Source organism: Oryctolagus cuniculus, chromosome 20 (assembly GCF_051225735.1).
Source record: "Oryctolagus cuniculus isolate XC-2025 breed Fujian yellow rabbit chromosome 20, ASM5122573v1, whole genome shotgun sequence".
Lineage (NCBI taxonomy): Eukaryota > Metazoa > Chordata > Mammalia > Lagomorpha > Leporidae > Oryctolagus > Oryctolagus cuniculus.
In genome coordinates, this window is record NC_142886.1 from 23,757,410 (window position 1) to 23,785,257 (window position 27,848).

Here is a 27,848-nt window from a genome sequence, read left to right on the forward strand (position 1 = left end):
GAGGTAAGGGGTGCAGGCATCCCAAGAAGTGACTTAACCACTGCTTGGGAAACCAGAAGAAGCTCCTGGCTTCTGGCTTCAGTTGGCTCAGCTTCAGCTGTTCTGGCCATTTGGGGAGTTAACCAGTGGATGGAAGACCTTTTTCTCTGTCTCTCTATCTGTAACTCTGGCTTTCAAATAAATCTTTTTAAAAAATTAATGATTGACTACAAAATGAAATAGACTCAGAAAAAATAGACTTATATTTAAGATGAAAGGTCATTGCTTCTCTAATTCAACATGTCAGATTTGTAAAATGCTTTATCAGCTTAAAATAGTCTGTTCTTGTTTGTAGCTAAGAAATCTCAGTGGAATAAATTCAGGAAATAATCATTTTTGTCATGAAATTAATTGATTCTACTACATTTTTTCGTTTTAGTTTTTACTTTTTAATTTATTTTGAAGATTTGTTTATTTGAATGACAGGGACAGAGAGAGAGATCTTCCATCTGCTTAAACAGCCACAAAAGCTGGTGCTGGGCCATGCTAAAGCTGTGAGTCCAGGGCTCCATCTCGGTCTCTCATGCTGGTGACAGGGGCCCAAGTACTCAGACAATTTCTGTTGCTTCCCCAGTCCTTTACCTGGACTTGAACCAGCCCTCCAGTATGGGATGTCAGAGTTGCAATTTGTGGCTTAATCTACTGCGCCACAGCACCTGCCCCTGTTTGAAAAGCAGAATGACAAAAAAAGAAGAAGAAACTTTCCATCTGGTAGTTCCCTACCCAACTGCCTGCAACAGCCAGGGGTGGGCCAGTTAGCATCTAGAAGCCAGGAACTCAGCGTTTCATATGAATAGCAGGGGCCTAAGTCCTTAGGCCATCATCTTACAGCTTTCAGGCACATTCCCAGGAATTTGCATTGGAAGAAGAGGCAGGGCTTGATCTGGCACTGTCATGCCTGACATGGGTATCCCAAGCAGTGGCTTCATTTATTTTTATTTATTTGAAAGGTGGTGAGAAATTTGGCTTACTTCTCAACTGCCAGCAACAGCTGGGAATGGGTCAGATTGAAGCCAAGAACTCAGATCTTAGTCTGGATCGCCTGCTTGGTTGACGGGGAGCCAGATACTTCAGCCATCATTACCTGCTGCCTGCTAGGGTGTGCATTAGCAGGAAATGAATTGAAAGTGGAACAGGGTCTCTGGGGGCCAGCATTGTGGTTGAGCAGGATATGCTGCTGCCTGTAATGCTATTTTGAGTCTGGGCTGCTCCATTTCTGATCTAGCTCACTGTTAATGACTCCAGAAAGCTGTGGAAGATGACTCAAGTACTTGGGCCCCTTCTGCCTATTTGGGAGACCCAGATGAAGCTTCTGGCTCTTGACTTCAACTTAGCCCGGCCCTCGACATTTTAGCTATTTGGGGAGGAAACCAGTGGATGGAAGATCTCTTTGTCTCTTTCTCTTCCTCTATCTCCATCACTTTGCCTTTCAAGAAAAATCATTAAAAAAAAAAAAAAAGTATAGGGATTCAAACCAAGCATTCTGGGAATCTCCACTGGGGTCTTAAAGTTGTGCCAAACACCTGCCATCTCTGCTAAATATTTGTTAGAACATCTGATAAACAGCAGGTGTATATGTCTTTGAAATTTTTCTTTCTTTCCCTTGTTCCCCTCACCCCTTGATTGCTTGAGAGTGCTGAAAGTGAAATAAATAAATGATTATTTTCGGTAATAGAAGGACTCAAGTGAAGTGACAGTTTGAGTAGTCTTTATATTATAATATTTGATCTGCAGTGATTTTCTTTGCTGTTTTTTTTATATACTTTTTAACAGGCAGAGTTAGACAGTAAGAGAGAGACAGAGAGAAAGGTCTTCCTTCCATTGGTTCACTCCCCAAATGGCTGCTACGCCAATCCGAAGGCAGGAGCCAGGTGCTTCCTCCTGGTCTCCCGTGTGGGTGCAGGGCCCAAGCACTTGGGCCATCCTCCACTGCTTTCCCAGGCCACAGCAGAGAGCTGGACTGGAAGAGGAGCAACCGGGACAGACTCTGGCGCCCCAACTGGGACTAGAACCCAGGGTGCCAGCGCCGTAGGCAGAGGATTAGCCTAGTGCCTGAGTGCTGCCCTAAATGTATTTTTTTTTTTTTAAGTTTTATTTTATTTATTTGAAAGTCAGTTACAGAGAGCGGTAGAGCCAGAGAGTGAGAGACAGAGGTCTTCCATCCACTGGTTCACTCTCCAAATGACTGCAATGGCCAAAGCTGAGCAGATCCAGAGGCAGGAGCTTCTTCCAGGTCTCTCATGCACCTGTAGGGGCCCAAGCACTTGGGCCATCATCTGCTACTTTCCCAGGCCATAGCAGAGAGCTGAATCATAAGCAGAGCAGTCCGGACTCGAACTGGTTCCCATATGGGATGCTGGCGCTGCAGGCCGTGGCTTTAATTCGCTACGCCACAGCACCAGCCTGTCTATATCTTTTAATCTTTCATAATTCCATTGATATTGCCATTCATTCTTTACATCCTTTTCTAGCTTTTGGATTCTGTGAGTATAAGGAGCCTGAATCTACACTTCGAGCACTCAGATTATTGCATGACCTGCAGATTGGAGAGAAGAAGCTGCTTGTTAAAGTTGATGCAAAGACAAAGGCGCAACTAGATGAATGGAAAGCGAAGAAGAAAGCTTCCAATGGGGTATGTTTTCTGTAGTGTTATCTATCCTAGGCTGGCTGTGCTGTTTGAACATAAAGACTTCTCACTGTATGCAACTTTAACATAAGGCTTCACAAGGTCATCACTGTTGTAATATGTACTTGTGGTTCAAATGCAGGAGAGTGTTTTATAGTTTGTAGTTCTTTTAAGTCTTTATCTACCCACAGTGGGTGGGTGACTGTTGATTTGCTTGTTCCAGGTTGGGATGAAGGTAGTAAGGGAGGCTGGACAAGGTTAACTTGCCAGAGAAAACACTGGTACTGACTATTCCAAACAGAACTAATTCATTAAGGCAGCTTTGTAAGTAAGTACAAAATATATTTAACCTACGTAGTTTTTATTGGTTGCTGTCTCATTTAAAAGTGCAGAGATTCCAAAATGAATGAAAATCTTACTTTCTCAGCTGGATTGCTTTATTAAGGTTATACTAAGTACTGTCAAAGGATACTTTTGTGTGGTGTGTTGTAATATATGTATTATTGCCCCTTCTCAAAAAAAACAAAACACGGCTAAAACTTGAGTATATTTTCCCTGATTTTGGGGTTCCTTTTTGGCACCTCAAGCTGAACAGATGCAAGATAGATTTATTATTGGTTTCCTGTTCCAACAAAAATAAAACCAAAATAACCTTTTGCTCTCATCAAGCATTTGTTATCTTTCAAAATAAAAATGACTTTCTGATCTCTGCTTAATTTTATAAAATGACCCCATCCCAGTAAACTAAAGTGTATAAAAAGAATCAAATACTACGCAAAATCCCATAACTATAAGTAACCACTGTGAACATTTTAGTTACGTGTTTTTGTGGACATTTTTCTGTGTTTGGGTGAATATAGTTTTAATTGTAATGTGAAGTTTTGTTTCATAGAATCAGGATTAAATTCAAACAGTTTTTATTTTTCTACTTAATCACATCTTTCCTTAGACTTGTGGTAATACTTTGTTTTCCCTGTTTCGTTTCACTTGTTAATACTTCCTGTTCATCCATACCGTAAATCTAATCACCTTAAATCTCTGCTCATTATTGTAAACACATCCTTCATGGTTGTAGATCTCTTACAGAATAAATTACATATCCTTAGTACTCCATTCTAGGCTTACTCCAATCCATCCTTCTAAGTTTTCTCTTCAATCTCCTCCCCTGTATCCACACTGATTGTTTTGCTGACATCTCAGGCCCTTATTGCCCATGCAAACTCCTTGTTGAAATTCTATCCATTGAGGGGCTGGCACTGTGGCATAGCGAGTAAACTCACTATCTGCAGGCCAGCATCCTATATGGGCGCTGGTTCATGTCCCGGCTGCTCCACTTCCGATCCAGCTCTCTGCTATGGCCTGGGAAAGCAGTGGAAGATGATCTAAGTCCTTGGGCCTCTGCACCTGCGTGGGAGCCCTGGAAGAAGCTCTGGCTCCTGGCTTCAGATCTGAAGCCCAGCACTGGGATGCCAGTACTGCAGATGGCTGCTTTTACCCACTTTCCATAGCACCAGCCCCCGAAATTCTATCCATTGAGCTATAATTAATAATTCTCTTGATTCATTACAACCTTCATCAACACTTCCCTCAGGTCCTTTTGGAAGAATTAAATCCACCCAGATAAGTCTGGATCTCTTCCCGTATAAAACAGATTTTACTGCTGTATGTTAGCCTGCTGTGTAATACATAGGTGCTTTAGACAGTTCATGGAGAAATGGAATCATAAGATTTATTGTGGTACAAATGACTTCTGAAAACCATGCAGTTTTTTCATATGCATTTTCCATGAATTTTTTGAAGATCCCTAGTATCTGTGTCTCAATGCCTTGTATCCAGTCACATTCTCATCTCTGATTACAAGTTTAAAGGGCAGTGAGTTCACAGATGTCTCTTTCTTCAGGTAACTCCCTAGTACATAGGACGGTGTGTTAGCCATAGGAAGAATAAAACATTTACTCACCAGTAGTTGTGGTTATATTGATCCATCTTTTAGTCTTGTTACCCTTACCCAAGTTAATGAAGAAAGAATAAAATACAATTTTTCTGTATTATAAATTATATCAAAACAGAATTGCCTTAACCTCTTAAAAACAATAAATAAGCAGGAGCTGGCATTCGATGCAGTAGGACATGCATGGTATTGAATTCCATGGGTTTGAGTCCCAGATCTGTTCTGATCCAGCTTTTCTGCTAGTTCAGGCCTTGGGAGGCAGTAGATGATGGCTTAAGTATTTGGGTTTCTGCCTCCCACGTGGGAGATGCAGATGGAGTTTTGGCTCCTTGTTTCAGCCTGACCTGCCCTGGCTTTTGTGGGCATTAGAATTAGTGGGTGGAAGATTTGTCTTTTTCTCCCTTGCTTTTCTCTCTCTGTGTCACTTGGCCTTTTAGATAAAAAAGATAAACTTTTAAAAGTTCATGGAGGCCGGCGCCGTGGCTCACTAGGCTAATCCTCCGCCTTGCGGTGCTGGCACACCGGGTTCTAGTCCCGGTCAGGGCACCGGATTCTGTCCCGGTTGCCCCTCTTCCAGGCCAGCTCTCTGCTGTGGCCAGGGAAGTGCAGTGGAGGATGGCCCAGGTGCTTGGGCCCTGCACCCCATGGGAGACCAGGAGAAGCACCTGGCTCCTGCCATCAGATCAGCGCAGTGTGCCGGCTGCAGCGCACTGGCCGCGGTGGCCATTGGAGGGTGAACCAACGGCAAAGGAAGACCTTTCTCTCTCTCTCTCTCACTGTCCACTCTGCCTGTCAAAAAAAAAAAAAAAAAAATCATGGAAAATGGAATTGAAAGATAAGTTATTTTTAAAAATGAAAATTAAATCCAAATAAAAGTGTCAGACAAATTTTCAGAATTTTTTTCTGGTAACTGTTCAAAGAAAGCATGGAGTAGTTTCTTCAGCGTTTTTGTGCTATGATTTTTCAGAATAAATTATGAGATGGTGCTTGTTGTTTTTTCTGTGACTGTTTAGTTGGAGTAATGAGAAAGCAGTAATTTAGGTAGAAGAATGAGATGTTGAGAACCCTGTGAGCTACTTGGTTTTCAGGCTTTCTCTCTGACTCCAAGGCAGAAGGAAGAACGTAATTGTTTACATAGCTGTGATTGACTGGAAAAGGAACAGGAGTTTGTTGAGGAGTAGGAGGTGATATTTTTTGTTGTTGTTGTTTTTATGGTCTAGACCTTTTAGAGGAATTATGTGCCTTTGCAAAATCCTTTTCAACAAGTTGATTGTAAGTTTTTGCTTTAATTTGCAGATCAAATTTTTATTTTTCGTTCCATTTCTTACCTTTAGTAAAAGTATTTTATTTGAGGTAGCCATGTAGATCTAGGCCATCTCCTATTGCTTTTTTTGCTGTCCAGCAGTCACAGTACAGGATATCTGCTATGTACAGTACAGTACTGTGTACTATCTAACAATATTTTATTAACTGATGGAAGTAGTGATTGTTAACCATATATTCAGTAATGAAATCTGAAAAGTGTTATAAGTACATATAGATAAATTCTTTTTGGTATGAGCCAATAGTGGACAGATAGTCTGGCTGAACATCTTCACATCTTTGCCTAGAAATTAATCTGGTTGAGTCTTTATTTTCGCAAAACTCAGTGTCTGTTTAAGTTCCTGAAAAGGATTTTGTTTCGGACTCTAGAAGTGAATGTCCAAGAGTGAGCCCAGAAGAGCTGTTCAACAGCTTCACAACTAACTACTTTACTGTGGAGGCTTTCAGTCCTCTGAAAAGAGCTGCTTAAGTGGACCACATACAAATACCAGATAATCAGTTGGTTTCTGTAAACCTCTCTCTGGTATCCCTAAAACCTTAGCCTTTCATTCCCCAGTATTGCTGAAAAGTTTTTGGTTTCTGAAGTTTGGGAGGAGGGGACTAGAAATCAAGAGATCGGTTATGAGTGAGGCTTCAGTGGTAGAGCTTTAGAGAACACTTTTGCCAGCCTATAGAATGGTGTCTCTCAGTGAGAAGTCTGCTCCTTCCATGATGTATCACTTTTTTTTTTTTCTTTTTATTATCGTAAGGTAAAAAGTTTAAGCTGCTAAGCTTACCTTCTAAAAATGTAGGTTATGATGTGCATTAGTTCATTCCAGATGCTTTATTCCTAATTCAGGTAAAAAAGCCATACTGATATTTAAGTTTTGGTTTATAACAGCGGTGATAATCAATGGCTGTTTTGTATGTGTGTGTTTTAAGATTTATTTATTTATTTGAAAGGCAGAGCCACATGGAGGGAGAGAAAACGAAATAAATCTTTTATCCCATGGTTCACTCCCAGAAGCCAGGAGCTTCGAACTCCAGCTAGGTCTCCTACATGGATAGCAGGGGCCCATGTACTCAGGCCATTTGCTGATTTCCTTGGCATATTAATAGAGAGATGGGTCAGAAGCAGAGCAGCTGGGATTCAAACTGGTGCCCAAAAATGGAATGCTGGCATTATAGGTGGCAGCTTAACCCACAGCACAGCAACACTGGCTTGTGTTTTTATATGACTAGAATTGGATTTACAAGCTTGCTTCTGTCCTTCCCTATGCTGGATGTACAAGGCTCAAGGAGAGGAATTCAGAATGTACGGAATATGCCAGAGACAGAGTAGGTGATTCCTTTCTCGTTTAATATTTGTCTATTTAAAAACACAGCAGCAGAGAATGAGAGATGGGGGAGAGAGAGAGAGAGATCTGCCATCTGCTGGCTCACTCCCAGAATGCCCACAAAAGCCAGGGGGGCAGGGTCAGGCTAAAGTCAGAATCTCCCATTTGGGTGCCAGGAACCGAGACACTGGGAGAATTTTCTTCCTTTCAGGGTACACATTAGCAGAAAGCTGATGTTAGACTTGATCCCAGTCTTTCTGATAAAGGGTGTGGACATCCTAAGCAGTGGTTTTAACTATAATGCCTACCCTAGCTGCTTGATATTTTTATTTTTTTTAAGATTTATTTATTTGAAAGGCAGAGTTATAGAGAGGCAAAGGCAGAGAGAGACCATCTGATGGTTCACTCCCTATATGGCCGCAATGGCTGGAGCTGGGCTGATCCAAAGCCAGGAGCAAGGAGCTTCTTCCAGGTCTCCCATGACGGTGCAGGGGCCCAAGACTTGGACTATCTTCCACTGCTTTCCCAGGCCATAGCAGAGAGCTAGAATGGAAGTAGAGCAGCTAGAACTGATGAGGCACTGCAGACAGCTCTTTTACCAGCTGTGCCACAACGTGGATTTATTTATTCATTCATTCATTCATTCATTCATTTTGTTCATTCAGGCAGTGGTTCACTCCCCAGTTTGCCACAAATGTACCACTTGGTCTATGCCAGGCCAGAGCTGTTCCGATCCAAAGCCAGGAGTTTCTTCCGGGTCTCCCATGCGGGTGCAGGGGCCCAAAGACTTGGGACATCTTCTACTGCTTTCCCAGGCCACAGCAGAGAGCTGGATTGGAAGAGGAGCAGCCAGGACTAGAACCCATGCCCACAAGGGATGCCGTCACTTCAGGCCAAGGCTGTAACCCGCTACACCACAGTGCCAGCCACTCTTTCTTTTCTTTTCTTTTTTTAAAGATTTATCTATTTGCTTGAAAGTCAACAGTTAGAGAGGAAGAGGCAGAGAGAGAATTTTTCATCACTGCTTCACTTCCCAGATGGCTACAATGGCCAGGACTAGGCCAGACTGAAGCCAATAGCCAGGAGCTTCTTCCAGGTCTCCTACATGGGTGCCCAAGCACTTGCGCCATCTTCTGCTGCTTTTCCCAAGCTATTAGCAAGGAGATGGCTTGGAAGTAGAGCAGCTGGGACACAAATCAGTGCCCATACAGGATGCCAGCATCGTATGAGTGCCGGTTCGAGTCCCAGCTGCTCCACTTCTGATGCAGCTCTCTGCTGTGGCCTGGGAAAGCAGTGTAAGATGGCCCAAGTCCTTGGGCCCCTGCACCCATGTGAGAGACCTGGAAGAAGCTCCTGGCTCCTGTCTTTGCTTCAGCACAGCTCCAACCGATGCAGCCAATTGGGGAGTGAACCAGCGGATGAAAGACCTCCCTCCCTCCTTTACTTTCTCTCTCTCTTTCTCTCTGTCTGCCTCTCTTCTCTCTGTGTAATTCTGACTTTCAAATAAATCCTTGCTATTGTAAAGGAGTCACAAGGCATGTAACTACTTCTAAACAATTGCATGTATTGTGATCAAAAGCAGGCATGTAGCATAGAATATTTGTCTATTTCAAATTAGAACAAAGTTTGTATATATTTTTCTTTTATGTTTATCTTGTTGCTGTTTTTTCATATTTTTATCCTTTCCTGTGTTTTGACTAAAAAGGAATTGAGAATAGACTAAGGAGGAGTTTTGAAATTGTGTAAATTTTCTTTGTAGTGTGAATTGCATTAACCCTATAACCTGGGGACTTAGAATAAAACAGACAAGAGATTAGTGGCACATTAGAAGACAGTATTGTTTTTGTCAGAGGCACAGTTAGCCATCAATTCTTTCAAATGGCTATCTGTTATATAAATAATGTGTTTTATTTTTTTTAATGTTACATGTACACACCACAGGGAGTATGTGGTTTGTATAAGTGATATTTCTCCATTATACAAATTGCAGAAAGCTGAGAGAAAAACAAAAGTCATTGTTTCCTCTCCTGATATTTCTGGTTTTTACAATTTGGTATATGTTTATTTAACCAATGCATACTTTTTGCTCATTTTGCATAGCATATTTTAAAATTATAATTTGCTTTTATCACATAGCTAAATTTTCAACTTTATTATCTGATTGCAAGAATTAGTAATTATCATTAGTTCGTGAAGCTATTAATCAAGACTGTCAGAAACCAGTTGTGAAAGCTTTCAAATGTTTTGTATAGTGTGCTAAAGCTTCCATTTAATACTTTTTTCGCTGGTAAGGGGCCAAGACTTCAGCAATTAAGCGAAGAAAACAAAGATGATGAAAAATACAGGTATCTCAGGAAACTAAGTAAAACAAATGAAGTTTAGTTTTGTGAAGTTGAAAACAAATGTAACCCCATGTTTACTAGGACTTTGGAGATATTTGGAAAAAACGTATTTGTTTATTAACCCGTCTATTAAAATTATTTTTACTTTGTTTGATTTTTCTTTTTTTCCCCTTGAATTTGCTTTCTTATTTTAAGAATGCCAGGCCAGAAACTGCCCCTAATGATGATGAAGAAGCCTTAGATGAAGAAACAAAAAGAAGAGATCAGATGATTAAAGGGGCCATTGAAGTTTTAATTCGTGAATACTCCAGTGAGCTAAATGCCCCCTCACAGGAATCTGACTCTCACCCCAGAAAGAAGAAGAAGGAAAAGAAGGAGGACGTATGTGTTCTGATAGCACAGTCATTCCTGCAGTTTGTTTTTTATAGTGTGACAACTCTTATGCTTTGATTACATTTTAGCTTGGAAGAGAAAACCGTATGAGTAGTCTTACAGTAATGTGCAAGTTGAAAGGGAAAGTTTGATTCTCTTAAACTCGTTTATTTTAGGTAAACTTAACTTGTGGGATGTTCTTTAAAAATACTAAATATTTTATTGCCACGAAAAGATACCATAAAATATATATTTAAAGAGTAGATGTAGAGATAAATATTTCACCTTATCATAATTTTGATTGTTTTCTCAGCTAGCTTCTTATATTTTTAACCAAAGCATGCCTGTTTTCTATGTTTGAAATACACTGGTGTGGCGACTTACACTTAAATGTGGGTTGAATTTAGTTTAAAGCAAAGCAAACAAAAAGCTTCAATAATAATGAGTAGGAACTGATATTAAGAAGTAAGTAAGATTCATTTATTTTTTACCATAACAATCTGGCCTTGTTTTACATTATCCCCTAATTTTGATATTTCTGCCTCTGCTCTAAGCAGGAAGCCAGGCTTCAGACATTGAAGGTTTTCACCCATTCTTTTTAGCTGCCTTTCGGTTAGACAATCTTGTCTTGTTAGAAACCCTGTCAGTAATGCAGTTAACATCCAGTGGGAGAACCCTGAAAGAGCAGTGCAAGATGAAGTGCTCCACCCCAGGGAACTGAATACCAACTTTTTTTGCCAGGCTAATTTAATGGAAGATTAGGGAATCTACATAGAAAGAAGGTGGTTCTTGGATTTGCCTCTTTTGATTAAACTTAGAGAAATTACGGGGAATAAATGGTCTTTTAAAAAAATTGGAAGTATTTTATATGCTTGTATGAAAGTTCTTCCAAAAGTTCATGGAAAATGGCTGTTACCACAAAACCTGCATGATTTCACATTTTTGCAGTAAAATAAACATAATTTCATTTTCCCTGAACTTTTTAAAGTACCCTCTTGTAAGCTATGGAAGAGTACTATAAATTGTATGTGTCATATTTAGTTAGCAAGGGTTGATTAGTGGTTTGTACTATTTGGGGTTTCAGTACCTTTTTAAGACCATCTTCAGGTTCACTTGGTTTAATTCTTCCTTGTTTGGCCACAAAACCCTGTGTAGTGAGATGCAATGAGGTCAGTCAAGAATAGGATCATGTCGCCTTGTAGAGTTTGTTGCTGTTCTTCCCACATCATTGGGAAAGGCGAAAAACAGATAGACAGCAAATCAGTGAAATCTTGTCCTCTGGTAGGAATTATAGATAAATTTTGTTGGTGATTGTTTACTGTATCTTGGAGAAGATCACAGAAAAGACTCTGCTACTGTGAGACCCCCCCCCCACCCTTAGGCTTTTGTTTGGGGGTGTTGGAGGGAGAAGTGGGTGTAGGTACCTGGAGGGGTTGTAAAGAGAGTGCGACATACAGTTATTGTGTTGTTTACAGTATAAACTTGCAGGTACTGAATTTCAGAGTGATATAAGCTGTTTTGTTGTTTTTGAAAAAAATCTTTGTGTATTTTTTCGCAGATTTTTCGTAGATTCCCAGTGGCCCCGCTGATCCCTTACCCACTCATCACTAAGGTTTGTTTAAATTGTGGGCGTTGGGAATACCAGTGTTTACTGCTGCCCAGATTCTTGTTTATCTGATTTTTCACTAACCTTAGATTGTTAGAGTTATTATTATAAATGTTCTGATTACTCATATTTTATAAGACTCATGTGAAATATCTATCTTTAATTTTTCAAATTGATACAGATTGATCTGTATTCATTCCTTCCTGTTGCCTTTTTCTTTTAGGAGGATATAAATGCTATAGAAATGGAAGAAGACAAAAGAGACTTGATATCCCGAGAGATCAGCAAATTCAGAGACACACACAAGGTAGTATTCTTGTTTTTTCACTTGATACCAATCTAGACTTTTTACAGAATCCAAAGCAAACAGACAAGAAAAACCAACCTTACCTTAGAATATAATTTTAAATGCCTTTTGTAGGTTTGATATGTAGATAGAAACAAAGAAACGGAAAACCAATGCCATATTAAAGTGGTCCTTGACATGTTGTGCTTAGCTTTTTCAGTTACTGACTGCTCTGCAATCATCTCACTTTAATATGAATACAAGCTAATTTTATTTTTAGATTACGACATAAACATCAAGATCAGATTTAAATTAGATTCAAGGGGGCAGCAGGATAACATACACTGTAGTGTATTTCTGGGGGAACAGTTATTTAATCTTAGGAAAACCTTTTTTCTTTAGAGCTGAGATTAAAATTTAAGATTTATATTTGTATAGATTTAGGTTGAGTGGGGGAGATTTTTAAAAGTAGGTCAGTGGTTACCAGACTTACCAAATTTTAGATGCATGGAAGAACTGTAAATTCCCATAAAGCTAATCTATTCATTGACCCCCACCATTATGATAGAGATCATATGGTGACTAATGCAAGATGAAACTCTCAGCTTGGAAAGTAACAAGGAATAGGATGTAAGTATGAGCTTCTGTTTTTTATTATATTTATGGATGCCCCCTCAGAAAAATATGCAAAGGGGTAACTGGCTTGGAAATGGGTATTTGTGCATAGTAAATCCCACTCACGAGTTTTGCCTATTTAAAGCTTCTCTCAATGACAGTGCATCTATCTGTAAATGTTTGCTGGTGTTGAAAGTATTGCTTATGGGTGGTGAAATGAAAACACTGCATGAAATGTATTTTGATGTTAGAGATAATAAATGTTACTGGTTCTTAATCAGAGGCTGAGATTAGTGAAGTGTCAAGTATTCATTTTTTCTTCTATCAGTCTTATTTTTTCTCATTGCTTTCAAAATGCCAAGTATCAATGAATCAGTGCTGCTGAACACTTAATATCCAGATGCCCAGCCCTCGCTCACATACATGTGCTTCTTCAGGAATTAAATATGCCTGTAAACACATGCAGTTCTTCCAAAATCAGTTTGAGTATTAAAATGGTGGTGTGTGGAAAGTCATTTTAGAGAACACTTTTGGTTAGATTCAGTGTTTACGTTTAGTGCTGAGTAAGCTTAAAAATGGTATACAGTTGTGTGTGTGGTTTACCCCCTTTTTGTTTTTATTTGTTCCACCCTGTCATTTATTGGTTATGAGGAAATCATGCTTTAAAACAAATAAATTCAAAATATTCTGCTTTGGAGTCTGATGATCTGTCAGGCATTTCACTGCCTTAGTATTATTTCACTGGAGGGGAAATGTTTCGAATTTCTAAAATGTGTTTTAAAAGTAAAACCAAAACAAAAAACAAAGTTATTTGTATTGGGTGGTATGGCTAATGGGGGATATTTGAAACTCCAGTAACAAAAATGAGCTCAGTGAACCTTTGCATGTTTTGGTTTGAGTTTATTAAATAACCACAGTCAGGGTATCAGCGTGGCAGGGGGCGTCCATTTACAGCACGGATGAGTCTGAAGAGAGAATAAGGTAAGATTTATGATTTTTTTAATCTGTCCTTTCTCTTCATTATTTTCTTACATTTTTATTTAGACTCACCTCATTTCCTGTTTCTCCAATCACTCTAAAAATATACACATTTATGCTATATAAATATGTGCATGATGCATATATGTATAGCATGTAATAACTTTAAATATTTAGTATGGACTAGATTCACTTAATTTTCCCATTTACTTAGAACCAAACTTAAAATGAGTTCTGAAACAAATTACTGCTTGCATAAGAGATTAAGTAGAATAGTGAATAAGCAAGAGTAAAAAAATTGAGGATTTCTACAAAAGAAATTAATATTGGGACAACTAAAATTATCTGTAAGTATCTGTTATCTCAGAAGTAAATACATTTCTTTATAGTATGACATTGAGGTAAGTTTTATGTAGTTTAGCCTCATTTTACAATATAAAGTTTTTATTCCGTTAGAACCGTTTCAGAAATGAGATTTCACCCCTGTAAATAGTCTTTTCGTTTCTGTCCTCTTTCTCACATTTCTTATCTTGCCCTTTGTAATTTCAATGTATCCAGTATTGGCTTTGCCTGCATTTTACTTTGGTTTAGACTGGCACAGCAGCTGAATATATTGATCTCTCATACATTAGCTTTTCTTTCATAATCCTCTATCAGTTCTCTGATCCATGAGGAAGAGAAAAAGAGTGTCTAAAAGGTAAGATTGCTTTTTAAAGTTGTTTTAAATGCTTTACATGACTGAGAAAAGAAAAATGCACATTTTATTGTTGCAGTTTAAATTTTATTTCAGTGAAACTAAACATGGAACCAAAGGAATAAATGTTTATTGGCTTTCTTTGTTTTACCTGCTTGGGGTATATATTTTTTTCTGACGTTGTGTAGAATCCGTGTGGTACACTGGTAATCTTGTCAGGGTACAAACTTGGTCTGCCTTTGTTATTTGGTTTATTTGTGAACCATGTACTTGCTCTTCCTCCCAGAAACATAGCTTGTAGGCAAGGTTAATCCAGTGTTGGCGATCCATGTCCTAGCACAGCATCTGTAAGTTAATATACAATCGTTCCTTCCAAGGATGGATTTATCATTGTGAATATATGATTGTTTTACAGGCATATGGGCATAAATATATTGCTTTTAAATATTTTAAATGAAAATATTACAATTAATGTACACTTTGCTTGAAGTGAATGATTTTGAAACCATTTGTATTTGGTGGGCTGTCAGTCTCATAATGGTGGGAGTAAACGTCTCCGTAAAGCACATCTTGGCTGAATGCAGCGTGTGTTTTCTTTTGGAGGGTGGGCACACGAGAGGGCAGATTATTTAGTTGCATTACAGTGACCAACTTTCCTCCTCCACCTCCCTTTAAAACCTTCAGCTGGTGTCCTTAGGTAATGGGATGTCTGCGGTTATAGCTATCAGTGGTCCCACTGATGTACAGAAATGCATAATGGATAGAATTATTAGCCATGAATTGTATTTCTAGAAACTATGAACCACCACATTCTTCATGGTCATTCCACATAGTCATTGAGTGGCCATCCACACTTGATGCAGTCTCCCAGAATTCACGATTGTAAATTCCTGGTCTGTGTAGAGTATATGGTTTTGCACGAAATTATCAAGTCTTGTGATTGTTTCAGTTTAATTTGTCAAGTAAAACCACAAATATTTAATATTAAAGTATCAGTGGTTTGATGTTTTTGTTCCCAATATTGGGCATTGCGCCGGGGAAACTCTTGAATACTGGAGCTACAGAGTTAACTCTAAAAGTACTTTTATTGGTTTCTAGAAACTGGAAGAAGAGAAAGGCAAAAAGGAAAAAGAAAGACAGGAAATTGAGAAAGAACGGAGAGAAAGAGAGAGGGAGCGTGAAAGGGAACGAGAAAGGCGAGAACGGGAACGAGAAAGGGAAAGAGAACGTGAACGAGAGAAGGAGAAGGAACGGGAGCGGGAACGAGAACGAGATAGGGACCGTGACCGGACCAAAGAAAGAGATCGAGATCGGGATCGAGAAAGAGATCGTGACCGGGATCGAGAAAGGAGCTCGGATCGAAATAAGGATCGGAGTCGATCAAGGTAAGGCTTCATAGAAGTTACTGTCTTCTGATAGCTTTGGTAAAACCACAGGGAAGCCCTCACATATCTCTGATAGAGAATTTCCTTAACTCCAGATTGTGGCCGGCTTTGCATGGTTGGTGTTGGTGAAAGTAGCAATTTTCAATTCTTTGATTTCTCTCTGTAGCCAGTATTTACAGAAACCCAGGACACCAACTGTCTGTCCACTTGCTTTGTGTAGACTTGATTGTTGTCTCACTGGTCCAGTGGGCTTTCTTCCTAGTTGCTGTTTCATTGGAGTCCTATATAATGAGAAATGGTTCTGATTTGACTTCTTTTATCTCGGGTGTGTTGAGTTTTTCCTGTGATTGCTACCATTTACCTTCTCTGGCTATTTATTTATTTATTTATTTTTGACAGGCACAGTTAGACAGTGAGAGAGAGAGAGAGACAGAGAGAAAGGTCTTCCTTTTTCTGTTGGTTCACCCCCCAAGTGGCCGCTATGGCTAGTGCATTGCAGCTGGCGCACTGCGCCAATCCAAAGCTAATAGCCAGGTGCTTCCTCCTGGTCTCCAATGTGGGTGCACGGCCCAAGGACCTGGGCCATCCTCCACTGAACTCCTGGGCCACAGCAGAGAGCTGGCCTGGAAGAGGAGCAACCGGTACAGAATCTGGCGCCCCAACCAGGACTAGAACCTGGAGTGCTGGTGCCGCAGGTGGAGGATTAGGCTAGTGAGCCGCAGAGCCAGCTTGATTGATTGCCTTTTAAAGATTATTTATTTGAAAGTAGAGCTACACAGAGAGGAGAGGCAAAGAAAGAGAAAGAGGTCTTCCATCCACAGGTTCACTCCTCAGATAGCTGCAATGGCCAGAGTTGCTCCAATCCAAAGCCATGAGCTTTTTCTGCACGCAGCTGCAGGGGACCAAGGACTTAGGTCATGCTCCACTGCTTTCCAGGCCATAGCAGAGAGCTGGATGGGAAGTGGAGCAGCCAGGTCTTGAACCAGCGCCCATACAGGATGCAGGCACTACAGGTGGCTGCTTTACCCGCTGTGCCATGGCACTGGCCCCATGATTTACTTATTTTAAAACTTTTGTTACTTAGATTAAATTCATGTGGTGAATCTCTTCTTTTTTGGGAAAGGGGCAGAGCAGTTATGAACAAACGAAGCACAGGAGAGCAGGAGGAAAGAGAAGAAGACTCATCCTTTTTATAGACTAATTTTAAAATACACATACTGTTTTGCAGTTTCTTAGAAACTTGGATTTCTACTTTTGCTCCATCTACTGTGTTGCTGGAACTGGAAGTCCAGTGCTCAGTCTTCAGTGGGCGTTAAAATTCCTTTCTTTCTTCCTGTCCTGATAAAGCTGTTACTGAGAATTTAACCAGGGTGTAATTTTTTTGTTTCAATGAACTGTATTATTTCATATGTATACTTATGTTTAATTAAGTATACTTTTTAGTATTAATATATATTCTGCAATTTTTTTTTTGACAGGCAGAGTGGACAGTGAGAGAGAGAGACAGAGAGAAAGGTCTTTCTTTGCCTTTGGTTCATCCTCTAATGGCTGCTGCGGCCGGCTCGCTGCGGCCGGCACACCGTGCTGATCAAAGGCAGGAGCCAGGTGCTTCTCCTGTCTCCCATGGGTGCAGGGCCCAAGCACTGGGGCCAGCCTCCACTGTACTCCTGGGCCACAGCAGGGAGCTGGCCTGGAAGAGGGGCAACCGGGGCAGAATCCGGCACCCCGACTGGGACTAGAACCCAGTGTGCCAGCGCCGCAAGGCAGAGGATTAGCCTATTGAGCCGCGGCGCCGGCCTGCAATTTTGTTTTATTACTCTGAATTAAATATTTGAGAACTTTCCTAGCAAGCCAAAATTCTATTTCTTGATTTCTATATTACTTGATCACTAATGAGGTTGATTTTTGTTTTGAGGTTGATTATTTTCAACATGCTTATTAGTCTTGTAGTTTTGAGGAGAATTAGCAATTTGTTTTTTCCTGTTGTACACTGTTATGTAATTAGTTGGGATTTCAATTTACTGTAGGGCATTCTTTAATCCTTTAAATATATTTAGGTTTGTTTTCTGATACACAATTAACTGTAACATTGACTTCAGAGCATAGTTCAGGATTTGAGGCTGGGCCCACAGTCTCTCTCTGATGAGTATAGAAGTGCTTCCAGTAGTGCTTTGTGGTGTGTGTATCCCCTCTTTCCTGTGTGTCTAGAGGAGCACAAAGACTGACTGAGTTAAAATCTTCTGTTTACATAGAGAAAAGAGCAGAGATCGTGAAAGGGAACGAGAGCGGGAACGGGAGAGAGAACGGGAACGAGAGCGGGAGCGAGAACGAGAGCGAGAGAGAGAGCGAGAGCGGGAACGGGAGCGTGAGAGAGAGAAAGACAAGAAACGGGACCGAGAAGAAGACGAGGAAGATGCATATGAACGAAGAAAACTTGAAAGAAAACTCCGAGAGAAAGAAGCCGCTTATCAAGAGGTAAATTGAGGAAGTGATTTTAGTTTTAAATCCTGGTGCACTTAGGTAAGTTAAAATTTGTAGAACTATAGAATCATTGTATGAAGTGCTAAAGCATGGGATCTTTTTTAGCGCCTTAAGAATTGGGAAATCAGAGAACGGAAGAAAACTCGAGAATATGAAAAGGAGGCTGAAAGAGAAGAAGAAAGGAGAAGAGAAATGGTAAGTTCTAGATTAAAAATAAATTTAAAAATCTGATCACCTTGTTACTCTGAACTACAGATAACTTTATAATTGATAGAGGCTTCTCAGTTGTTAGGTAATTTAATTCTATTCAATTTCAAGCAATATTGAGACAATTTAAGTACACAAAAATATTTCTTACAAATGTTTGCTTTTAAATTTTTTATATATTTTGATAGGAAATGTGTCATAAATGAATATAATTCATAAATTTATACAGTATTCTTCTATTAAGAAATCTACAAGGAACTGGCATTGTGATGATGCAGCAGATTAAGCTGCTACTTGGGTTTCCTACCTCCCACCTCCCGTATTGTTGCAGGTTTGAGTCCTGGCTACTTTTCCAATGCACTATCAAGCTAAAGCAAGCTCTTTTTTTAAGATTTATTTTATTTATTTGGCAGAATTAGAGAGAGAGAGATCTTCCATCCGCTGGCTCACTCCCCAAATGGCCTCAGCGGCCAGAGCCTAGCAGATCTGGAGCCAGGAGCTTCCCCTGGGGTCTCTCAATTGGATGCAGGGGCCCAAGGACTTGGACCATCTTGTACTGTTTACCCAGGCCATAGCTGAGAGCTGGATCAAAAATGGAGAGCCGGAACTCAAACCAGTGTCCATATAGCTCTGGCCCTGACTCAGGCTCTTTTATAAGGTTGCAGATAAAATCCATCAGAGTTCTCATGTATTACAGTGCCAGTGTGAGTCTTGGCTGTTCTGCTTCTGATTCAGTTTCCTGCTATTGTCCCTGGGAAAGCCAGGATTGATGGTTCAAGTACTTTGACTGTTGTCACTCTCATAGGCGACCAGGATGGAATTCCATGCTTCTGCCTTTGGCCTCTCTCAACCCCAGATGTAGGCATTTGGGGAGTGAACCAATGGATGGAAGATCTCTGTCTGTCTGTCTCCCATTTCTCTATTGTGGGGAGCAACTCGGACTAGACTAAGTTACTGGAATTAAGACTTATTCTATGCATCTGCTCTCCCACAATATGGCGCTGAGAAGGGAGTAACAGCTTCTACACAGCTGCCTCCAGTTCAACCAATAAACTGTAGGACTTGCTCCTGATTGGAGAGCAGCGTACTCGGCGTGTGGGTAGCAGAGTTGGGATTGGTGGAAGAGGACTATAAAGGAGGAGAGAGACAACATGCACCAGGAACATCTATCTGAAGGAACACCTGTGCAGCCCCCGAGAGAGCCGGCCGGCGGTGTGCCGCTCCCCTGCGGAAGTGGGGAAAGTGGCAGGGGGAACCGCCCTTCCACGGAGGTGGAAGGGTCAGTAGCCAACCCGGGAAGAACCAGCAGCAATCCCGGGGAGGGCCGAGCAGACAAAAGAACAGCACAGGGTCCTGTGTCGTTCCTCCACGAAGAGGGGGAGCGACATAATGGTGCCGTGACTCAGATGTGAAGCCTAGGCAGGGTTTAGTGTCGTTCCTCCGCGAAGACGGGGAGCGACATAATGGTGCCGTGACTCGGATATGAAGCCTAGGCAGGGTTTAGTGTCGTTCCTCCACGAAGAGGGGGAGCGACATCTATCCCTCCCTCGCTCTCTCCATCCATCTCTTTATCTCTGCTTTTCCAGCAAATAAAATCAATAACAGTTAAGAGAATTTGGGGCCGGCACTGTTGCTCCCTTGGTTAATCCTCCGTCTGCGGCTCTGGCATCCCATATGGGGACCAGGTTCTAGTCCCAGTTGCTCCTCTTCCAGTCCAACTCTCTGCTGTGGCCTGGGAAGGCAGTGGAGGATGGCCCAAGTGCTTGGGCCCTGCAGCTGCGTGGGAGATCAGGAAGAAGTACCTGGCTCCTGGCTTTGCATCGATGTAGCTTTGGCTGTAGCGGCCATTTTGGGGGTGAACCAACGGAAGGAAGACCGTTCTCTCCGTCTCTCACTGTCTAACTCTATCAAGTAAATTAAAAAAAAAAAAAAAAAATCTGCAAAGTTAGTTTTTTTAACTGTTCTTATATAAAACAATTAATATGGTGAAAGGAATTTATTTATTTATTTACTTATTCAAAAAGCAGAGAGACAAAGAGGTCCCATCCATTGGTGCAATCCCCAGATGCCCACAATGGCTGGGGATAGGCCAAGCCCAAAATTGGAACCATAGTTCAATCCAGGTCTGGCATGTGGGTGGCAAGAACCCAGTTACTTGAACCATCACCTCTTCCTTCTGGAGCCCTCATTAGCAGAAACTAGAATCAGGAGCTAAAACCAATAATAAATCCTCAGGCATTTCAGTGTGAGACACTGTAATCTTAACTAGTATATTTTTCTTTTTTAAAGATTTACTTATTGATTTGAAAGGCAGAGTTAAGAGGAGTTGGGGAGGAAAGGAGGAGGGTAAAAGAGAAGGAAAATCTTCCATCTGCTGTTTTACTCTCTAATTGGTGCAACAGCTGAGGCTAGGCTAGGCAGAAGCAAGGAGCCTGAAACTCCATCTGGGTTTCTTAAGTGGGTGGCAGGGAACCAAGTACTTGAACCATCTTCCACCTTCACAAGCACTTTAGTGGGGAGCTGGATCAGAAGTGGGGCAGCTGAGGGACTCAAACTCAGTGTTCCAATATGAGATTTGAGTGTTGCAGCCCGCTGTGCAACATAGCTGGCCCTGTAATTGTAACTGGTTTTTTTTTGTTTTTTTGTTTTTTGTTTTTTTTTTTTTTTTGGGTGACAGGCAGAGTAGACACTGAGAGAGAGAGACAGAGAGAAAGGTCTTCCTTTTGCCATTGGTTTACCCTCCAATGGCCGCCGCGGCCGGCGCACCGCGCTGATCCGATGACAGGAGCCAGGTACTTATCCTGGTCTTCCATGGGGTGCAGGGCCCAAGCACTTGGGCCATCCTCCACTGCACTCCCGGGCCATAGCAGAGAGCTGGCCTGGAAGAGGGGCAACCGGGACAGAATCCGGCGCCCCGACCGGGACTAGAACCCGGTGTGCCGGCGCCGCAGGCGGAGGATTAGCCTAGTGAGCTGTGGCGCCGGCCTGTAACTGGTATCTTAATTACTAGGCCAAACACATGCCCCCAGAACTTTTTTTAATAGATCAAAATGTTATGGACATAGTGTTGATGAATTAATTGCTTTTACTTAGATACCATGTTGTCCTTTTTTAAAAACTACATGATGATCATAAAAATGAATTTTGCTTTTTGAATTTATACTGTTGATGAACTATTAGCAATGAAGCAATTAGCATAGGTTGTTATATTTTATCATAGTGTTTATTTCTGTAGTATGTTCCCCAAATTCTGTGTTTCCAGGATTTTATTGAGGTTTCTCGGTCAACAGTTTGGAGATGCTTCTCCTGAAAACTTCATTGAAGCTAGCAGTCTTCTTCGTATAGCTTTTTTTTTTCCCCCAAAGATTTATTTGTTTGACAGGCAGAGGTACAGAGAAAAAGTGAGAGTGATCTTCCATCCATACACAGAGAAAGAGAGAAATCTTCCATTTTCTGGTGCATTCCCCAGATGGCTGCAATGACCAGCACTGGGCCAAGCCAGAGCCCGGAGCTTCTTTTAGGTCTCCCACATGGGTGCTTGGGCCCAAGCACTTGGGCCATCTTCTGCTTTCCCAGGTGCATTAGGAGGGAGCTGGATCAGAAATGGAACAGCTGAGTCTCAAACTGGCGTCCATACGGTCACTGCAGGCCATGGCTTAACCTGCTGCACCACAGCGCTGGCGCCTATGATCTATTCTTGCAACTCTGAACTGCTTCCCTCAGCACAAGGACCATACTGTCACACTAGACCAAAAGAACAACAATTGCTTAGGAACAATCAGTAATAAAGCAGAAAATTCTAATAAATGTTTGTAATAAGCAGCAGCTTTATTTGCTGTGCCACGGTGTTGGACCCCAGATAGATTTTGAACATGACACATAAAGGGAATTTTTGTAAGTAATCAAGAGGGTGCATGTAGCACTAGCTAGATGGTGGTTGAATTTTCTAAATATTAGATATTTAATGTCACAAAATCATTTTAAACTTCTTTGGATTTTATCATTAAGAATAGGGTTTTGGCCGGCACACCGGGTTCTAGTCCCGGTCAGGGCACCGGATCCTGTCCCGGTTGCCCCTCTTCCAGGCCAGCTCTCTGCTGTGGCCAGGGAGTGCAGTGGAGGATGGCCCAAGTGCTTGGGCCCTGCACCCCATGGGAGACCAGGATAAACACCTGGCTCCTGCCTTCGGATCAGCACGGTGCGCCGGCCGCGGCAGCCATTGGAGGGTAAACCAACAGCAAAGGAAGACCTTTCTCTCTCTCTCTCTCACTGTGCACTCTGCCTGTCAAAAAAAATAAATAAATAAAAATAAAATAATAGGGTTTTGGCTCCCATAAACTCCCAGAAACTTCCATGCCTAGATTAGAAAATAGCAAGACAATGGTAACACTGTGGAATAAACATCTTGAATGATTCTGCTTCCTATGAGCAAATACAAAACTTGCCTGACTAGGCAAAAATTTCCTAGTAGTTATTTTTTGTTTGAAAGTTTTAGAGAAAATCTCTTACAAGTTTTCATGTGTGTCTGTATTTTAGTAATTGAAGTAATTCTTGCTCCTTGACAATCTGCTTTGATTCATTGATGAATTTTTAGTGTGCCAGCCTTGTGCTCAGTAATGGATATACAAGAACGAGTGATGAGTCAGTTTTGAAATAAGTAAACAGCATCGTCAGATCAGTTACTTAGTTTCAGGGGTGTGAATAAGCCTTTATGATATATTTACAATGGTTGTAGAGAAAGAGCACTAACTCTGCCAGGGGTTAGAGGGTTTTGCTCAAGAATAGATGGTTATAGTCATGTAGAGTAACATTGGAACTGTGGTCAGAAACCTGTTATCTGCTTTGTGTATAGATATGGTGGTATTGATATAATTATGGTTAGATATCACTAGATATAAGACATAAGTTAAAAACATTCGTAATAGTTGTTGGATTTGAAATACCAAAAATGGGAATGAGAGGTCCTTGTACTTTGGTTTATTTACTATCACTTTAAAGATAGCCAGAAACAGGATTTAAATTTTTAATCTCACATTTCATAAAAACTACTTAGAACATAATTGGCCTACAAAATGAAATTTAAAATATTAATAAACATAGGAAGATAGCTTCCAGTTTTTGTTTGCTAGTGTTATTTTCATTTCATGGCTAAGTCCTAAAGCTGCCTTGTTTTGCAGGTAAAAGCTAAACAGCGTTTAATGTGATTCACATTTATTGCATGAAATATATGAGAACTATGAAGTGCAAGTGGTGTGGACGAGAAGCATCTGTTCCCAGGGGAGTTGGGGGAGGTCAACTGAGTGATTTCTATGTTAAATTTACACAGTTTATCCTTCATTTCCTCAAAGGCAAAAGAAGCTAAACGACTAAAAGAATTTTTAGAAGATTATGATGATGATAGAGATGATCCCAAATATTACAGGTAAAGGAAACTTGCTTTATGAACTCATGCCTTCAGCTTTTAATTACCACATTTTCCCTGCTATACCAGATAATACACATTCATCAAGTGCAATACCAGCAGGAAATTTTCACATTTCATCCTGGATCCACTACTGCACAGTTTTCTGGGAGAAGGAAGAGAGCTGTTTTCTTTATCTGTTTTAAATGAGGTTCCATATTTTATTGCAAGTGAAATATAATTTTTATGACTATCTAGAGTTGTTTTCTCCTCCAAGAATTTAAAGAATGGTTAAAAGTTATCAGGCCGGCGCCGCGGCTCACTAGGCTAATCCTCTGCCTAGCGGCGCCAGCACACCGGGTTCTAGTCCCGGTTGGGGCGCCGGATTCTGTCCTGGTTGCCCCTCTTCCAGGCCAGCTCTCTGCTGTGGCCAGGGAGTGCAGTGGAGGATGGCCCAGGTGCTTGGGCCCTGCACCCCATGGGAGACCAGGAAAAGCACCTGGCTCCTGGCTCCTGCCATCGGATCAGCGCGGTGCGCCGGCCGCAGCGCGCCAGCCGCGGCGGCCATTGGAGGGTGAAGCAACGGCAAAAGAAGACCTTTCTCTCTGTCTCTCTCTCTCACTGTCCACTCTGCCTGTCCAAAAACTAAATAAATAAATAAATAAATAAATAAATAAATAAATAAATAAAAAGTTATCTGGCCACCAGTGTTATGGCTTACCTTATAAAGCTGCTGCATGTGACACCAGCATCCCCTATGGGCACCAGTTTGAGTCTTGGCTGCTCCACTTCTGATCTAGCTCACTGCTAATGTACCTGAGAAAGGAGAGGAAGATGGCCCGAATGCCTGGGCCCCTGCTCCCACATGGAAGACCCTAATGAAGTGCCTGACTTCTGGCTTTGGGCTGGCCTAGCCCTAGCCATCTGGGTAGTGAACCGGCAGATAGAACATCAGTCTCTTTGTCTCTCCCTCCCGGAGTGTGTGTGTGTCTTTCTTTCTCTCTATAAGCTGTAACTATGACTTTAAAATAAATAAATCTTACAAAAAAGAAGGGGGCCGGCGCCGCGGCTCAGTAGGCTAATCCTCCACCTTGCGGTGCCGGCACACCGGGTTCTAGTCCCGGTCCGGGCGCCGGATTCTGTCCCGGTTGCCCCTCTTCCAGGCCAGCTCTCTGCTGTGGCCCAGGAAGGCAGTGGAGGATGGCCCAAGTGCTTGGGCCCTGCACCCGCATGGGAGACCAGGATAAACACTTGGCTCCTGCCATCGGATCAGCGCGGTGCGGCGGCCATTGGAGGGTGAACCAATGGCAAAGGAAGACCTTTCTCTCTGTCTCTCTCTCTCACTGTCCACTCTGCCTGTCAAAAGGGGGGGGGGCAGGGGCCAGTGCTGTGGTGTAGCAGGTAAAAGCCGCCACCTGCAGTCCCGGCATCCCATATGGGTGCTTGTTCAATTCCTGGCTGCTCCACTTCCAATCCCACTCTGTACTGTGAGCTGAAAAAGCAGTAGAGGATGGCCTAAGTCCTTGGGCCCCTGCACCCACCTGGGAGACCTGGAAGAAGCTCCTGGCTTCTGATTCTCATAGCTCCAGCCAGTACGGCCAGTTGTGGAGTGAACCAGCAGATGGAAGACCTCTCTGTCTCCCTCCCTCTGTAACTCTACCTCTTAAGTAAATTAATAAATCTAAAAGAAAGAAAAAGAAAAAAGAAAGGTAACCTGACCTGCCCTCACCCAACCTGTTCTGGTTCTTTGTATTGCTGTGTCACTATGAGATGAGAGTTGTGATGGCTTCCTTTCCTTAGCTCTCTACTTTTCTTTCCTGTTCTGAGAGTTTTTGTTGTTGTTGTTAAGATTATTTTATTTATTTATTTGAAAAGCAGAGGTTGAGAGAGAAAAAGAGGAGGGATCTTCTGGTTCACTTTTCAAATGGGTATAATGCCAGAGCTGTGCTGACCCGAAGCTAGGACCCAAGAACTTCTGTGTCTCTCACGCGAGTGCAGGGGCCCAAGGACATGGGCCATCTTGAGGTTTATTTATTTTGACTTGTTTGAAAGGCAGAGAGATCTCTAATGTACTCCCCAAATCCTGTACCAGCCAGAACTTAGCCAGGCAGACGTCAGGAGCTGAGCACCTAGTGTGATTCTTCCATGTTGGGAGCATGAAGCCAAGTACTTGAGTCACTCCCTGTTGCCTCACAGGGTGTGCATAAGCAGGAAGTTGGAATTAGGAAAAGAGCTTTTACTTAAAACCAGACACTCTGATAGGCTATGTGGGCATTCCAACTGTGATGCCAAACACCTATGCTCTATGGCATTTTAAACCACTCCTTTTCTAGCATTTATGACTTTATGATAAAGTTGTTTTTTCCCCACACCTTCCATTCAGACAAAGTTTTCTGAGGGTATTGTTTTAATACCCTTTTATGTGTCTTGTGTTTGACATGATGCAGGTTTAATGAAGACATTTAGTATATGATTATATCCAATACACTACAGCCAAAATAAAAGATTTGAACTAGCAAGTTAAATTGAAAACATGCCAAAGATGTTAATTTGATTTGGAAAAGGCCACAAAATCAATAAAAATTATTGAAGACTATAATCATGAAATGGCAGTGCATAGCTTCAGCATTCCAAGATATGAACTGCTAAGTAGAGAACCTCTGCTTTCTGTTGATTCTATGCTGCTCCCGGAATTTTTGTAAAAGGAAAGAATTTAAGATATAGAGCTATCCTTAGTGGTATTAATGCTTTGTTTACTGCTATTTACAGCTTGGGTGAACGTGTTGGATTCCTTGTGAATCTGATGCAAAATGAGATCTCTTTTTTTGCTCTAGACTTTAATAATGAAGGAAACCTGATACATGTCAAGACAATGCTTAATACGTATTAACATCTAGTGGACACGCATGAATGTCTATAGATAAGGAACATTAAGACAATCTTTAGTGGTTCTCTTAACATGCACCTTTTAATTTGAAAAAATTGCTGTGGATACATTGTGTGTAGTTGTTGATAATCTGAGTACTAAATGAGTTCTATTACCATTTACCGTTCAGAGGAAGTGCTCTTCAGAAAAGGCTGCGTGATAGAGAAAAGGAAATGGAAGCTGATGAGCGAGATAGGAAGAGAGAAAAGGAAGAACTTGAGGAAATCAGGCAACGCCTTCTGGCAGAAGGACACCCGGATCCAGATGCGGAGCTCCAGAGGGTGAGATGCTACCTTGTGCATAATGGTTTTGCTTTAAGATGATCATGTCATCTTAAAACCAGCTATCAGTTTGATGTACAGTGAAGGAAAATGTACTTTATGATGAAAGGAATTTGTTCTTATATGGGAGATTATTGGTACTTAAAATATTTTTTAGGGATTTGTTTATTTGAAAGGCAGAGTGGGAGGGAATGTGCTTCCACTTATTGTTAATTCCCCAAATGCCCAAACTAGCCAGGACTTGGTCAGACTGAAGCCAGTAGCCAAGAATTCTTTTCCAGTCTCCCTTGTGGGTCCCAACCACTTGGTCGTATGCTGCCTCCAAGTGGCATTAGCAGGAAGCTGGATCAGAAGTTGAGTGGCCAGAACTAGAAGCCGACAGACACTCTGATACTAGATGAAGGCATCATAAGTTGCAAATGAACAGTCACTGCCCAGTGCCTGTCCTAGTCCTTTTGTTTTTCACACATGTCATCAGTATGCATTGGTTAACAACAGTAAACATCTTACAGATGTCTTAGTCACATCTTTCAATGAAACTTTACTAGAAACCTGTTTTTCCTATAGTTTGCTCTGAAATTTAGTAACTTTGTTGTTTGAGTTCCTTCTCTTGCTGCTACTCTGAGTATTTTTAAAGAACACTGTTTCCTGAACACTTTGTCATTTTAAAAAGGGAAAGACCATTACGTAGGCCCTGGCATACCTCATTCTTGGATTTAAGAATAATGTTTGGGGGCCTCTGTTGTGACATAGTGGGTAAAGCCACTGCCTGTGTTCCTGACTGCTCTACTTCTGATCCAGTTCCCTGCAAATGTGCCTAGGAAGGCAGCAAAGGATGGCCCAAGTACTTGGGCCCCTGCCACCCATGTGGGAGATCTTGAAGAAGCTCCTGGCTTCTGACTTTGGACTGGCCCATTTCTGGCCATTGCAGCCATTTTGGATATAAACCAGCAGATTGAGGGTCTCTTTCTCTGTCTCTCCCTCTTTGTTTGGCTGCTTTTCTTTTTTTCTTTTTCTTT

General features: G+C 41.5%; 1 protein-coding gene across 2 annotated transcripts in view; it reads left to right on the plus strand.

Annotated features, from left to right (window-relative positions):
* RBM25 (RNA binding motif protein 25) overlaps positions 1-27,848 on the plus strand; it is a 65,815-nt gene that overhangs the window by 24,774 nt on the left and 13,193 nt on the right. Inside the window, exons 6-14 of one of the 2 annotated variants that reach the window (XM_008272101.5) lie at positions 2,511-2,671; positions 9,793-9,978; positions 11,528-11,581; positions 11,799-11,882; positions 15,247-15,533; positions 17,786-18,008; positions 18,120-18,209; positions 23,570-23,643; positions 26,679-26,829. In XM_008272101.5, the coding sequence (XP_008270323.1) occupies positions 2,511-2,671; positions 9,793-9,978; positions 11,528-11,581; positions 11,799-11,882; positions 15,247-15,533; positions 17,786-18,008; positions 18,120-18,209; positions 23,570-23,643; positions 26,679-26,829 (1,310 nt within the window). Of the gene's footprint in view, positions 1-2,510; positions 2,672-2,888; positions 2,994-9,792; positions 9,979-11,527; positions 11,582-11,798; positions 11,883-15,246; positions 15,534-17,785; positions 18,009-18,119; positions 18,210-23,569; positions 23,644-26,678; positions 26,830-27,848 lie in introns of those variants that run through there. The other variant, XM_089322302.1, reaches the window with a different exon arrangement.